Source organism: Acytostelium subglobosum (assembly GCF_000787575.1).
Source record: "Acytostelium subglobosum LB1 DNA, scaffold: scaffold19, whole genome shotgun sequence".
Taxonomy (NCBI): Eukaryota; Evosea; class Eumycetozoa; order Acytosteliales; family Acytosteliaceae; genus Acytostelium; species Acytostelium subglobosum.
The window spans coordinates 616,231-630,781 of NW_012236514.1; the positions used below are offsets into that span (position 1 = coordinate 616,231).

Sequence of the window (14,551 nt, forward strand, 5' to 3'; positions counted from 1 at the left end):
TACACTCCTTGATTGCATCGCACAGTGCAAGGAGTTGATCGTTAAGTTGCGCCAACCACATTGACTTTGCCAAAGGTTCTCGAGAATACGACTGTCTTTGGTCCCATGTGTTGTTGCCAGCAGCATTGATGTTGAGTATGTATGAATGTACACCAAAGCCATCTCGCGCCATGCGGTAGTCGTGATGAGTATCTCTTAGAACCTCTTCTTCTCCTTCTTTGTATATACATTCTTGACATCGTTCTTTGAAAGGTAATGCATGCCATCTGCGAACCTGCCATTCTTCATTGTCAGTCCACGATCCTTCTTCTCCTCATCATTCTTCTTCATCATCGAAGGCTTCTTTGGTATAGTATCTCCATTGGCTGCAGCCTATAATGTAATAATAACATAGATGTAAGTGAATGAATCGAGGTATCATCGCATCAATCAATCATACATTTAATACATCGCGTTCATAGATCTTCTTCTCTTTCTTGCGCCTGCTTAATGAGTCCTTTAGAGGCTGTGGATGTCTGGCCACCTTCCTTCCCTGTGCGACGAGTTTCTGACGAGCGAATGTCTTCTTCTCCTTGACGTCGAATTGTGTAGCACCAAGGTTTCTAACCTCATCGAATGCCTTTATAAAGTACTCTCTTTGTTCCTTTCCAACATGTCCACCAGGTCTGAACTTTTGTTTCTTATCCTTATCATCTCTATCTCTTTTATGACTCATCCTTTCCTTTCTTCCTCTCTTCTTCCTCTTTGTAGTAAGTTATAACTTTGATTGAAATGATGAATGAACCAGATTGAGTGTCTTTCGTCTTTTTGCAACTTTCGTTTTTCGACCCCAACCCTTACCCTTGCCCTTACCCTTACCCTTGCCCTAACCCAAGCATATCTTGTGTAACATTACATTGATAAATGTTTATAAATAGATTGTATGATCCATGGATGGTAGTATGTCCTACATGTTGTTGTTGTTGATGTCAAACTTGAGTGATGTTGATACTCCATAATGATCACTCAATTGGCTGAAAGGGAAGCCTTCAATGAAGAATGGCTCGACTCGTGTGCTGCCTGGTACGCGACATTGTTGATTGGTCTCTTGTTGTTGCTTGTAGGCTGACATGGTGAAGTTTTTGGTGGAGGCTGGTACACGGTGCAGTTGAAGAATGTAGTCCAGTCGCTTCATGCAGCATAGATCATTCTGTCCAGTGAGTGCTGTCTCTCTAGCGTGCAGCGTTCCATTGATGTCCAATGTATCGCCGACTGTTGGTGGATGAATGCCCTTGGTGTCCTCTGTCAACCAGTCGGACAGCTCAAACAGCTTGACACGTGATGAGTTGTCCGACGTGGGCCTGGTACAGAGCAGATCGACCATCTCGCGATACTCTGCACTGGATGTCGCGTTTGGGTCTGATGTTCTGGAGTTGACGTTCAGGTCGCCAGCCAGAATGATGGGATGCTTGTCGTCCTTGGTCTTATCGTGAATAAACTCGCGCAGCTGGTTCATTTGTACAACGCGCACTGAATCATTCCTGAGGTTCTCATCTGGGATACCACCAGGTGCGCGTTGGTATGATGCCTGCATGTGTGTAGAGAAGAGATGCAAGTATTGCTTCTGCTTCTCAATCTCAATCTTGGTGTATAGTGCTCCCTTTGATGCAAGCATGTCGCTGTCGACACCCTGCGCATAGAGTTGGTAGTCCTGCTCGACGATGGGGTACTTGGAGATAACGACCAGGCCGCCATCCACCAGATAGGTCGACCGCAGGTAGGGCGGGTGAGGCGAGGCAGCCGTATGAACGAATCCTTGCGTCTTTGCACGCTCAAGGAATCGACGTTGTCTGTAGGAGAATGAGGAGAACAGTTCTTGGAAGCAGCAAATGTCGAATTGTCCAATGATTGATGTGTCCAAGCGCGTGAACTTTGAGTGGCCAGCGGCCATGTCTGGTGAGAGTGGCGTGGCGCTAGGTGCCGGGATCTTGGGTGGACGAGGCGAGCGCCATGGTGAGAGGTAGGGTATGGATGGGAAGCGATCCTTGTCCACCGAGTACACAGTGTAAGGTACACCGGAAGCTGATGCAAAAGCCTTGTTCAATCTCTCAGCGTTCAACTCTGTTGAGATCAAACATTCCAATCGTTCATCCTTAAAGTCATTATAATTTGTTCTTATACCAGGTGGTCTAACAAATACATTATAAGTAAGTAGACGTAGTTTCAAATTGATCTGTGGTAGTGTTTCCTCCATCTATCTCTCTATCTCTTTCTCGATTTGTATGTGTTTGTATGTTTGTATAATGTATGTGTATGTATTTGTTATGTGTATGTGTATGAAGGAATATGTATAAGTGACTCCTCTATCTCTATCTTGACTGGACCAGCTGACACTCTAGTCTAGACTCTTGCGATGTCTTGGTTTCCAACCCCATTGCGTGATCCTTTCAAACAAACACTCTACACACACCAACATTCACACACTTTCAGTTTCAAACACAACTGACACTTTGTTTGCTCAACTACAAAGATACAAAGGTGTGGTTGATTCGTAGAAGAGACAACAACATGTCGACAGAAGCCAACCCCATGTCTACGAATGACACTGTTACCATTTAGACATTCACTAAACTCACATTGTAAATGTATTAAGATATTAAAGGAGATATATATAATATGACTTTAGAGATTGATATTGATCATCTAGTCACACCAAAACTAAAGAAAGCTGACAATGAATGGAGTTGATCAGTAAATCATGATTTCATACACTCGTCTCTCGTGACAAGTTAGGTAATAGTTTGTTTGACAGTTGTTTATTATGCCCGCTACCTCGATGACACTCTTTTACCTGCAAATATCATGAAGTTGTTCATGTCTCTGTACGCCCATCATCCAAAATGGCATGCCGTTTCGACAAACAAGGGTCTATCCTTGGCCTTCCGTAGGCCTAGAAAAGAAGTCGATCAAATAGTCAGTTTGCCCGAATCAGACAAGTGTCTCTTGTTGGCCCATGACGAGCCCATGTCTCTGGCACTGGCTACTAAAATTCGTTCCCTCCATCAATGAGGGAACTAATGTAGTAAGTAAATGTATGATGAAGCTACTTAAACCAGGATCCTCGTCAAGGGTCAACTTAAATCACCATCCCATCTCCTTATTATCTCTAGATAATCATGTCTACTACAACCTCCACATTGCTTATTGCTACACTCTGTGTCTTGTTTACCTTTGGCACCATTGCCAACGCTTGGAAGCCAGAGGATGTCCAAATCAACTGCTATTTGAACTCTCAATGGAGAGATTTTAACAACAAGAACTGGTCCTCCTACGACTGTGTCATCAACAATGAAGCTCCAATGCCAATCAACGACCTCTGGCTCGTCTACTCTGGATCGTCCCGTCCATCAACAATGTGGGGTGGTCTCAACGTTCGCAACGCCACGGCCAACATCTTCCAGTTGGATCAATGGTCAAGACCAATCCGTGTCAGCAGCCGTGTGAACTTTGGCTACACTGTCAACTCGTTCGAGTCTGCCAACTGGTCCGTCCTCAACATTTCGAGACTGTTGTCCAGTGAGGAGCAGATGTGGATTGCCATCGATGAGATCAGATTGGTTGCCCAGGACGCCAAGGCAATTGCCATGGAAGCCAGAACCATTGCCACTGAAGCCAAGAATATTGCCGCCGATGCCAAGAACATTTCCAACGAAGCAAAGGCTATTGCTGCTGACGCCAAGTCAATTGCCGCCGAGGCCAATATCATTGCCGCTGAGGCCAAGGCATATTCCATGCGTGCCAACAACCTCTCTACTGAGACCCAGCCCATTGCCAATGAGGCAAAGAACATTGCCCTCCTAGCCAACTCGGCTTCAATTGAAGCCGCTTTGAAGTTGGCCGAGGCTCAAAGAGCTGCTTTGATGAACCAGTACCTCATCCAGAACTTGACGGCCACTCAGTCTGGTGATATGCAACAAGTTATGCTGCAGCTCCAAACTATGACAACTAAGGCTAAAGAAGAATATGAGGCAATGATGAAGAGGGTCCAAGAGCAAATGGCCGATTCAAAGAATGAAATCATTGGAAACATGAGAGGTGAGGCTGAGGATGTCGCTCGTAAGATTCTCGAACAAATGGCCACAACAACCTCAACTACTACCTCGCCTGCCACGACCATCTCCACTACATCAACTTCCTCTACTACTGGATCAACCTCCACCACGTCCACAGAAGTACCAACCACCACGGCATAAATAATAAACTAGAAATCTTTCATTCATTCATTCATTCATTCTAACTCTTGGTAAAGATAATACATCTTCATAGTTGTCGCCTGTCCTGTATTCTTGTTGCAATGGTTATCATTCATTGATTAGATCGACAGCAACAATCAACAACATTATCAACAACAATAGAGATTGTATCAATTCAATCAATCAATTGTATAAGTCAACAAGTACATGTTGTTCGCACAAGACGATGATGATTACTATTTATTTAATGAGGACCATACCAGTTGTTATCAGCGATTGTTGAAAGACAACTGAGATATTTTGGGAGAACAGGGCTTGCAGATCACCAATGACCAATCAAAAACGCACCTCATTTGTCAATGGAATGAAACGTCGGCGTTGCAACGAATCATGACACCACAGTGGGACAGAACCATCACGACACTCATTAGCCTGCAAAGATCATTTAAGTTACTCGCAACGTTCTGCGCCCAAACTTCCAAAATGGCATGGATAACAAGACTCCTCCACAGGGACATTTCAGTCAATCAATTAGTCAGTTTGCCTGATTACCCAAGTGTCTCTTGTTGGTCCATGACGATCCCATGTCTCAGTCTAGACTAGTGGCACTCGCTACTTAAGTAACTTCCCTCATTGATGGAACACATATGTAAGTGTTGCCTTCATAAGCCAGCTCAAAAGACGGATGTCCATCTTACTTCTCCACGCAACCCTATATCCTAATTATTATCTCTAGAAAATCATGTCCTCAACTACCACCTCCACATTGCTTATTTCCACACTCTGTGTCTTGTTTGCTTTTGGCACCTTTGCCAATGCTTGGAAGCCAGAAGATGTCCAGATCAACTGCTATTTGAACTCTCAATGGAGAGACTTTAACAACAAGAACTGGTCCTCCTACGACTGTCATCAACAACGAAGCTCCAATGCCAATCAACGACCTCTGGCTCGTCTACTCTGGATCGTCCCGTCCATCAACAATGTGGGGTGGCCTCAACGTTCGCAACGCCACTGCCAACATCTTCCAGTTGGATCAATGGTCCAAACCAATCCGTGTCAGTAGCCGAGTGAACTTTGGTTACACTGTCAACTCGTTCGAGTCTGCCAACTGGTCTGTCCTCAACATTTCCAGACTGTTGTCCAGTGAGGAACAGATGTGGATCGCAATCGATGAGATCAGATTGGTTGCCCAGGATGCCAAGGCCATTGCCATTGAAGCCAGAACCATTGCCACTGAAGCAAAGTCAATTGCCGCCGATGCCAAGACCATTTCCAACGAAGCCAAGTACATTGCTGCTGAAGCCAAGTCTATTGCCGCCGAAGCCAAGACCATTGCCGCCGAGGCCAAGGCGTTTGCCATGCGTGCCAACAACCTTTCTACTGAGACTCAGCCCATCGCCAATGAGGCAAGGGACCTCGCCCTCCAAGCCAACATGACTTCAATTGAAGCCAACTTGCAGATGCTAGAGGCACAAAGAGCTGCTATGTTGAACTCGATTCGCCTAGACTACTTGAACTTCACGATGACCAATGATCAGCGGGAGGTGTTCCTCAAGCTCCAAGATCTGACCAACAAGAGAGATGAGGCTTTTAACAAGATGAAGAAGTTTTCTGAGGACATCACCAACTCTAAGAATGAGATCATGAAGATGATGAGAGGTGAGGCTGAGGATGCCGCTCGTAAAGTTATCAATGAACAAATGGCAACAACCTCAACAACTACTACTACCTCCCCTGCCATCTCCACGACATCATTCTCCACCACTTCCACGACATCCACCACGTCGACAGAAGTACCAGCCACAACTCCCGCCTAAATAATAAAACACCACTCACACGACCATTCATTCATTCATTCAACTTCTCAGTCAACAGATAATAATGAAGACCAAAGATAATAATACATCATCATCTTCATCGTTGTCACATGATGACACCATTGTATCAGTTGGACAAAGATGTGATACACATAAAAGGAGGACAGAGTTCATTTGCTTCGATTGCGCTGTGAAGGTGTGTCCTGTTTGTTTGGTTCAAGAACACAATGGTCACACCATTGACCAGATCGACAACATCAAACTGGCAAACAACAAGTTTCCTGGACAAGGACAACAACATGAGCAACAAGAGCAAGAGCAACAAGAAGAGGATCAAGAGGAACAAGAAGAGCAAGAAGAGGAAGACCAAGAATTTGAGGATGAAGAAGAGGCGGAAGAAGAGGGTCAAGAGGAGGAAGAGACGTGGTTCACATCGAGGCTTGAGGATCTGTGGACTACACTTCGACAGTGTGCTGAATCATATCAATCGATGCAAGACACTCATTCAAAGATCACTGCACGCTTTGAACAACTGATCAAGGTGATCATCGCTGAGGAGCACAGAGCCAGGACGCCACTCAAAGTTCAAATGTCACACATTGAATCAACAATCAACAACATCATCAATGAGATCAATCACATCAATCTAATAATCAACAACAAACAAAGTGATATTAATGCCAAAGTTAACAACAATGAGGAAAAGGCGTTTGATGACGTCTCAGAGGTTGTTGGATCAATCACGTCATGCTCTTCAATCGATGAATTCATCAATGTCAACAAGGACACGCTGTTCGCGCAAGATGTTGATAACGACCATCCAGTCATCGTCAATGATGACCAGTTGATGTCAATGATCGTTGGACACATTCAACATACTCATCAAGTGCCATACGACAAGACTGCAACAATGCAATTAAATCCATGTTGTATCAACATTGATGTCAACAGACTGAACTCCATCAGGAAGATGATTGAGACAAGCTTCAAGCTCATTCAAACCGGACAACAATGTGCCCGCAATTATGATGGCCGCATCGTATCGTTGAGCAATGAACAGATCCTTTTCTTCATGCCAGAGACATCAAAGTGGACGTCGATCAAGGGTGGAGCACTAAAGAGTAAATTCGCTGGGCTCTCAACATCGGTCGCCTACGCTCGTGGTTGTCTCTATGTGTTTGGCGAAGTGGAATATGGTTCAGCGATATGCTCTCGATACTCACTGGCTGACCGGCAATGCTACGACTCAAACTTTGATAACACCATTGACAGCGGCAACTGCATATCAGTCTGCTACGATGGCAACAAGTACATCTACCTTGTGGGAGGACACTACGAAGGCGGACAGTTGCCAAGAGTCGATCGCTACGACATTGAGACGCATCAGTACACCAGGATTGGCGAGCTGCCCTTTGGAGTATGCTACTCCACGGTCCACTACAACAGGAACAATGACACAATCATTGTTGTTGGCGGAGAGAAGGATGGTAATGACCATGATGGCGCGCTCATATTCAACGTTCAGACATTGGCCACCGAGGTTGTCAACCTCAAACACTTTATCAGACCCGACATGTCTGGATATAGTTGTTTCGATGAGAAGGATGGACTGTACATTCTCACCAATAATCAATTCAATCGATATAATTTAACGACCAAACGTACTGATCATTTGGCCATGTGTCCTGTAAAGCCAGACAATACTCCAATCATCTATGATCGATCCAGTACACTATATATCTATCTCATTGCTGGCAAAGGTCAAAACTATCTCTACTCAATACTAGATGATAAATGGACATTAATCAATGACAATGACCCAATCAATTCACATTCATCATTCAGTACATTTTTGATTTATGATTGATTGATTGGATCAGTGGACAAGTCTAATTGTAAGTTGGATTCCAATGGATGGATGGCAACTCAGATGATCAATAAAGTGTGATGACTCACACACCCCCCCTTTGATTCTTGCAAAGATCGTTTCCACGCTCACCTTGTGTTTTCAAGTTTGACAATTCATCCAAAAGGTGGTTGTGTTGAACCTTCATTCATTGACACTCACACACTCTCACTCATTCATAATCATTTACTGCCTATCTCTATCTCTATCTCTATATATCTATCTCTATCCTACCTCTATCAATTGTATAATATTTGTAATAATAATCCAATCAATCAATATATATATATCATATCAATAAATAAAAGAACAAACAATGAATGACGGTAGTGCAAATGGTGGCACAGGTACAGGTCAAGGTCAAGGAACAGGAGGAGGAGGATGGCGAGGAATGTTATCAAAGTTTACAAATTATGTAGTTAATACTACAACTTCGAATCTATATTCATTGTCATTGGCACCACAACAACGATTGGTTCGATTCTTAATCAACAATAGTATAAAGTCATACTTGTTCTCTGATGTCCAGAAGGAGGAGTTTGACTCACAGTTCACAAAGGGCAAGAGCGAGATCGTTTTGAAGAACGTCGTGTTGGACAAGGCCGTGCTGAATAGCAAGCTCGCAACAGGCCTGCCCTTCCAGTTTGGCGTGGTGCGCATTGATAGCATAGAGTTCAACATCCCGCTGCTCAACATCACCACTGAGCCCATCAGAGTGGTGGTGCGTGGCGTCGAGGTCAACATCATCCCGACCAGCGCAACAAGCACAACAACATCCAGTAGCGACTCGCTCTCTTCATCGTCATCGTCCATCATCACCGACTATCCATCGCAGCATGTCGACTCGTCGATCCTCTCGGGCACCATCATCAGGGAGCTGCACGAGGGCGAAGAGCCAACAATGGACAGCAGCATCCTCACAGGCATCCGACCCGAAGACAACGGCGACGTGTTTGACGCCATGCAGAGTCAGCTGCTGGAGATCTTTTCAAATGTCATCGTGGACATTGAGAAGCTCTCACTCTTTGTACATACACCCACGTCCATTGCCAATCTAGAGCTCTACATGTCATCGGCATCATTTAAGTATGAGTCCGAGAGTTCAGATGTAGTTGGCAGCGATAACAACAACAATAACAACAACGAAGACGATGGCGACGATGAAGAAACCAACAACAACTTCATCAACGACAATGAAGTCAAATCAGCGAATCAACAAAAGAAACCAAAGCTTAGCTTTGATCAACTGTCTGTGATGATGCATAGGAAGGAGGGCTCAGCCATCTTCTTTGAGCACAAGAAGTACTTCTTCAATTGCTCAAAGGTGGACAGACCCAACTCGATCGTGTTCACACAGTCCAGCAACGAGTCGCTTGGCATTGACATTGAGTTCAACTCACCCATCACTGGCAACTTTGGACAGGAGCAACTGTCTGGCCTCTTTGATCTCATCGGCAAGCTATCAGATGCCATTGCACAGATGGGTGGAGACGACGAAAAGGACAAGCACAACAAGTCAAAGACACGTCGTAGCAGTAGACAGATTGACAACAGTAGCAGTGGTAGTCAAGTTGGTCGCGCTGTCCAACCACCCAAGGACATCAACCTGCGTGTTACTATACCAAAGCTCAACTACATGGTCAACCTGCCACTGTTGGAGAAGACCATCTGCACCAAGCGCAACTTCAAGATACATCTCACTGGCGACAATTGTTTGATCATGTACTCGAAGCAGTACCCGCGTCACCTGGACAGCGCCATCTCGGCCGCTGAGATGCTACTGCAGACCATCACCAAGACCGAGATGTCGTTTGAGTCGCTGTCGATATCCCTGCTGCCCGACGGACGTCCCGAGAGCGCCTACAAGTGTCTGTCACTGCGCTCGACTACACTTGACGAGGGCGCCGAGTTCCGCAGCCGTAGCTCGCGACCCTTTATCTCGATCGCTCAGAAGCCAACCGGTCGCATCATCAAGCCCATCGACGAGCAGATCTACACGGCCAAGCCGTTCCTAACTTACAAGCAGCCATGGGGCATGAAGGACTGTTCGATCGAGGAGGCCAATCGCCGAGCGAGCTGCATCGTGGACTGCCAGCTGCCCGAGTGTTCCATATCCATTTACAAGTCAGACTTTGAATGTCTGATGAACGCCTTTGCTATCCAATCAGACCAGCCACAGACCAGCACAATGCTCTTCCTCCTCTCATGTATAACTGGTATGTACTTCGGACCAAGGCATACTCACTTACATATGGACTAACAACATCAACGAAACATCAGCATCGATTGAACTCAGATTTGATAAGAATCCAGGTAGCATGATTGATGAGGGCACGAGCGAGTTCAAATTGTTCACCAATGATTTGGATGTGATTACAACGATTGGATATCCATCCAAACCAAACAGGTCAGACCTATTCGATGGCATGTTCACAATACTCTCGCTTGGCTCACTGGACACAGTTGCCATTGCCGATGGCAAAGAGGAACTACTCTTTGGCAATCAAGTTGTATGTTAACTACTCCATCATTACTCATTCACTCACTGACTCACATTATATCACTTAGGATCTTGATGGAATTGAGATGTTGACATCGGCCAAGCAGTTGGCAATCACTCAACTATATGAATTGACGATATCAAGCATCAGCTTTGTACCATCAATGAGATTGATAACAGACTTTATCGATTGGATCAGTTATGAGAACAAGTCTAAGCAACTCACAAGCAGTAGCAACAACAACATCAACAACAACAATAATGTCAAGAATGATCCACTACCGATGCACATCGACTTGATTGATTGTACAGCAAAGTACTACTCAAAGGACTTGGACACTCAACTTGCCATCAAGTTTGACAGACTGGGTGTATGTACTTACTCAATCACGCTCACATTGATCACTCACTCACTCATATACCATCATCATCACAATCTAGATCCTGTTATCACCTGAAGGAAGATCTGATGACTTCATCTTTGCATTCTCCCCATTGAAGATATATATGACGGAGGAGGTGTCCACAAAGAATATGTTTGCTCAGGACTACTCTGAGCTCCAGCCCATTGGATACTCATCCAAGTCCCCACTGGTGTACCTTCGTAACATCACTTCTGGAATTGGCGCCAAGATCGAGTTCCTCTCCAACATCTACGACTTTGAGTTTGACAAACATACCTTCCACCTATTCTCCACGATCGTGCCAATGTTTGGCAAGCGTCTAGTCGAACGAATAATGTAAGTCCATCACTCCGAAATATTACTATCTCTTGCTAACTCTCCACACATGAACCATTAGCTTGACAAAGGAGGAAGTTAAACCAATTGGCGACAACATTGCAGTTATGATGGGCAGTCAGATTGTCAATGCACAACGTGTGATGGAGGACTACATGGGCTCACCGCACGATGATAAATCGTCTCAGCCTGAGATCGACGACCTTGAAGAAGGTTTTGAGATGGTGTCGGGCGAGAAGATTATGGAGATCATAGCAGTGGACATGCACATCAACTGCACGTTCAAGGACACGGCCAGCCAAGACCATGTCTTGCTCCAGGCACACATCTCTGAGATACTCTTGCAAAACTTTGAGGTCGCTGACTTTGGATCATACACGTCCTCGCTCAAGGTCAACCTGTCCCACCTGTTGATACACGACAAGATTGTCAAGTCTCCCTTCAAAAACCTCTTTGGACCAATCGCCAGTGGACTCCCTGCCGACCCACTCAATCATCTCGTGTCGTTGGTGCTCCTGTCGCGCAAGGACAACTTCAAACGAGCCTGTTACAACGTGGTGCTACACGTTAATCCTCTGTATATATCGGCCTACAAGTTGACCATTGACTTCCTGTTGGACTTCTTCATCAACTACAAACTCACTGATGGTACCACGAACAAGCTTGCCAATGTACCACCAGCAGCGCCAGGCAATGATCAAGTACCAACAGAAGAGGATACCATAATCTTTGATGAGATACTCATACTTCCACTTGGTGTCAAGATTGACTACAGACCATCAAGTACAAAGAGCGACACAAACACCAACGCTACCACCACCAACGCTACCAACAACAACAACGAAGATAACAACAACAACAACAACAATGATCAACCACAACCACAACCACAAGAGTTCTCATCGATCAAGACAAGAGGTGGATATGTTTGGATGTTCAGTATGATCCCACTAACGGACGCCAACTTCACATTGCCAGAGGTTTACTTGCACGAGATACCTCTGTCCAAGCTACCAGAGAGCATCATGAATGTCTACCAACCAAACCTCTCGACCAACGTCTTCCAATACCTCACTGGTGTCACTCCCGTCAAGATCTTCTTCAAGGTGGGCAATGGAATGTTTGCCCTGATCAGAGAACCAATACACCAGGCATCTGGCCCCGATGGCGTGATGATGGGCGTTGGAAAGGGCTTGGGCACAGGCATACAGACACTCTTTGTTGAGCTGCTCTCTGTCTCGACCACCCTGGCACAAGGCTTGGCATCGTTTGCCAAGAACTTCACCAACAATACTACAGACAGAACAAACTCATCCATAATGACGACCCAGCCAAAGACCTTTAAGGATGGTACATCAATGGCTGTGTCATACATGATTGGTGGCTTTTACAATGCGGCCAAGGGCATCCTGTTCCGACCAGTCAGCAAGTATAGAGAGCGTGGAGCAAGAGGCTTCCTCACTGCACTCATGTGGGGTGTGCCTGGCGTGGTACTGTCGCCTGTAGTTGGCATAGCCGAGGGCATCACTTCATTCTCTCTTGGACTTCGCAATTCATTGGATTCATCCAGGATGCTAAAGTACAAGAGTATCGCCAATCAACTTAATCAGCCAATTGAGAACACTTCCAAAGTAGACAACGACAAGAAGAAGTCTGAGTTGGCATGTCCATTCTGTACACAATAAAGAAAGATTGTATTGATATGATAACTACTCCAGACTGTTAAAGAGTTCAAGTCTGTCTACTATTGCTGCAAGTTTGGACTTATTGATGAGTGGAGAGTGCTGCCACAGGAGGACAGTGTTGGAGAGTACCGCCATTGTTTGATTGTCGATGTTGGATAGGTCATCAGAGAGTGCTTGTTTCATTTGGAAATCTTGTTCGTAACTAAAGTATGTTGTGGCCATGAACTCGACTAGATCAAGAATGGACACTTCACATTGTGTCTTGCCTCTTGATGCCAATGACTTGAGGAATGGATTAGTCGACTGGAGAGAGCTGAAGGATGATGATATTCGACTCGACATACATTTAGGTCAGAGATTGATGAAGCATTGTCCCTTATCAACTGTTTAGCTCTGACAACATGTTCATTGAGTTGGTCGATCAATTGTTGAATCTGTTCATTTACATGTGAATGAATGTATTCGACATTGTCTTTGTTGTCTAATGATTGAGGACGACCTAATAATGTTGAAGTAGACGATGATGAAGACGAAGACGATGATGTGTTGTTGTTGACATCTAATTCAGAATCATCATCCGCTGATCCACCTCCAATCATCATGTTGACACTGTTCATCAATCTATTCAACACTGATTCACATTCTGAATAGTAGTGATCCAACTTGCTAACGCTATATATCAATGAGTGAGTGAATGAGCAGCAGGTAATGTAAGAATAACCGATGCTTACCAATCTTGAAACTCATTATATAGTACCTGTATCTGATGTTTGTAATTGGATGATGTTTGAGTTGTAGTGGCAGTCTTTGATGATGACTTTGTAGGTGTTGATGGTGATGATGCTGCTGTGGACATATGTATCACCTAAGTACACATAAATATGTGTATGTTTGACATGAAGACCTCGTAGAGAATCAAAACTCAACCCTTCAAACATTATCAAAGAGGTAAAGATTGTAGTTATCGAAGATAAGTCGGAAATATTAATAATAATTCCCATAGTCAAAATTGCTAAGTATCCAAGAAGAAACGTAACGCTTCTTGTAAAAATTTCCAAAAAAAACACCGATAAAAGCATTATTATTGTCTATTCCAAATCCAATGGCTCCTTGGCGCAGTGGTAGCGCATAAGTCTCCAACTAAAATAGAGAAGTTAGCTTCAGGTCAGGAGTTCGAATCTCCTAGGGGTCAAATACTTTTGGTCGTTTTGATGTAACATGAGGAACTTCCAGAGTCGAATGATTCGTTTTCCAAAGTGTCAAACCGAAACGAGTGATACAGTTATTATCCCGCCTCTTCAATGACGCCAATTTATTTGCAATAATAATAAACTTCCACTCTAGTCAAAAAAAAAAAAAAAAAAAAAAAATACAGTTACTATCTGTTACTCGATCACTCAATCTAGCAAAGTCAATACATCAACTCTCAATCAACAACAGCTGTACTCAGGTGAGTGCCCTGTCACAGATTACAATGGGAGCGGAGTCATTCTTCGCAAGGTATGGCCCGATCAATGATCGTGCGCCACCCTCATCGCAGTCATCATACGACGTGCGAATCTTCTACCCTGGCGCAGCGCTGCTGCCAGAGGACTACATGAAAGGTCTGCGCTTGCACATGCGTGTAAGCAGATCGTACCCATCAGGCACTGCTGCCTCTAAGGATAGCAG

The 14,551-nt window shown here is 44.7% G+C and overlaps 7 protein-coding genes across 7 annotated transcripts; 4 read left to right on the plus strand and 3 right to left on the minus strand.

Moving 5' to 3' along the window:
• Positions 1 to 195: 195 nt before the first annotated feature.
• On the minus strand, positions 196 to 715 carry SAMD00019534_088250 (hypothetical protein; the record flags this gene model as incomplete). Its single annotated transcript, XM_012896182.1, has 2 exons — positions 196 to 372; positions 440 to 715. 2 exons carry the CDS (start codon positions 713 to 715, stop codon positions 196 to 198), a joined length of 453 nt encoding a protein of 150 aa, XP_012751636.1.
• Positions 716 to 946: 231 nt separating this feature from the next.
• Positions 947 to 2,233, minus strand: SAMD00019534_088260 (hypothetical protein; the record flags this gene model as incomplete). Its single annotated transcript, XM_012896183.1, has 1 exon — positions 947 to 2,233. One exon carries the CDS (start codon positions 2,231 to 2,233, stop codon positions 947 to 949), a length of 1,287 nt encoding a protein of 428 aa, XP_012751637.1.
• Positions 2,234 to 3,155: 922 nt separating this feature from the next.
• Positions 3,156 to 4,232, plus strand: SAMD00019534_088270 (hypothetical protein; the record flags this gene model as incomplete). Its single annotated transcript, XM_012896184.1, has 1 exon — positions 3,156 to 4,232. One exon carries the CDS (start codon positions 3,156 to 3,158, stop codon positions 4,230 to 4,232), a length of 1,077 nt encoding a protein of 358 aa, XP_012751638.1.
• Positions 4,233 to 5,158: 926 nt separating this feature from the next.
• SAMD00019534_088280 (hypothetical protein) lies at positions 5,159 to 6,049 on the plus strand (the record flags this gene model as incomplete). The annotated part of the gene is made up of 1 exon (XM_012896185.1): positions 5,159 to 6,049. The coding sequence occupies one exon, from the start codon at positions 5,159 to 5,161 to the stop codon at positions 6,047 to 6,049; it is 891 nt and encodes a 296-aa protein (XP_012751639.1).
• A 589-nt stretch (positions 6,050 to 6,638) lies between these two features.
• On the plus strand, positions 6,639 to 7,916 carry SAMD00019534_088290 (hypothetical protein; the record flags this gene model as incomplete). Its single annotated transcript, XM_012896186.1, has 1 exon — positions 6,639 to 7,916. The coding sequence occupies one exon, from the start codon at positions 6,639 to 6,641 to the stop codon at positions 7,914 to 7,916; it is 1,278 nt and encodes a 425-aa protein (XP_012751640.1).
• Positions 7,917 to 8,275: 359 nt separating this feature from the next.
• Positions 8,276 to 12,880, plus strand: SAMD00019534_088300 (hypothetical protein; the record flags this gene model as incomplete). Its single annotated transcript, XM_012896187.1, has 6 exons — positions 8,276 to 8,370; positions 8,454 to 10,171; positions 10,236 to 10,465; positions 10,524 to 10,826; positions 10,897 to 11,195; positions 11,257 to 12,880. The coding sequence occupies 6 exons, from the start codon at positions 8,276 to 8,278 to the stop codon at positions 12,878 to 12,880; spliced, it is 4,269 nt and encodes a 1,422-aa protein (XP_012751641.1).
• A 24-nt stretch (positions 12,881 to 12,904) lies between these two features.
• Positions 12,905 to 13,736, minus strand: SAMD00019534_088310 (hypothetical protein; the record flags this gene model as incomplete). Its single annotated transcript, XM_012896188.1, has 3 exons — positions 12,905 to 13,162; positions 13,225 to 13,552; positions 13,612 to 13,736. 3 exons carry the CDS (start codon positions 13,734 to 13,736, stop codon positions 12,905 to 12,907), a joined length of 711 nt encoding a protein of 236 aa, XP_012751642.1.
• Positions 13,737 to 14,551: the final 815 nt, after the last annotated feature.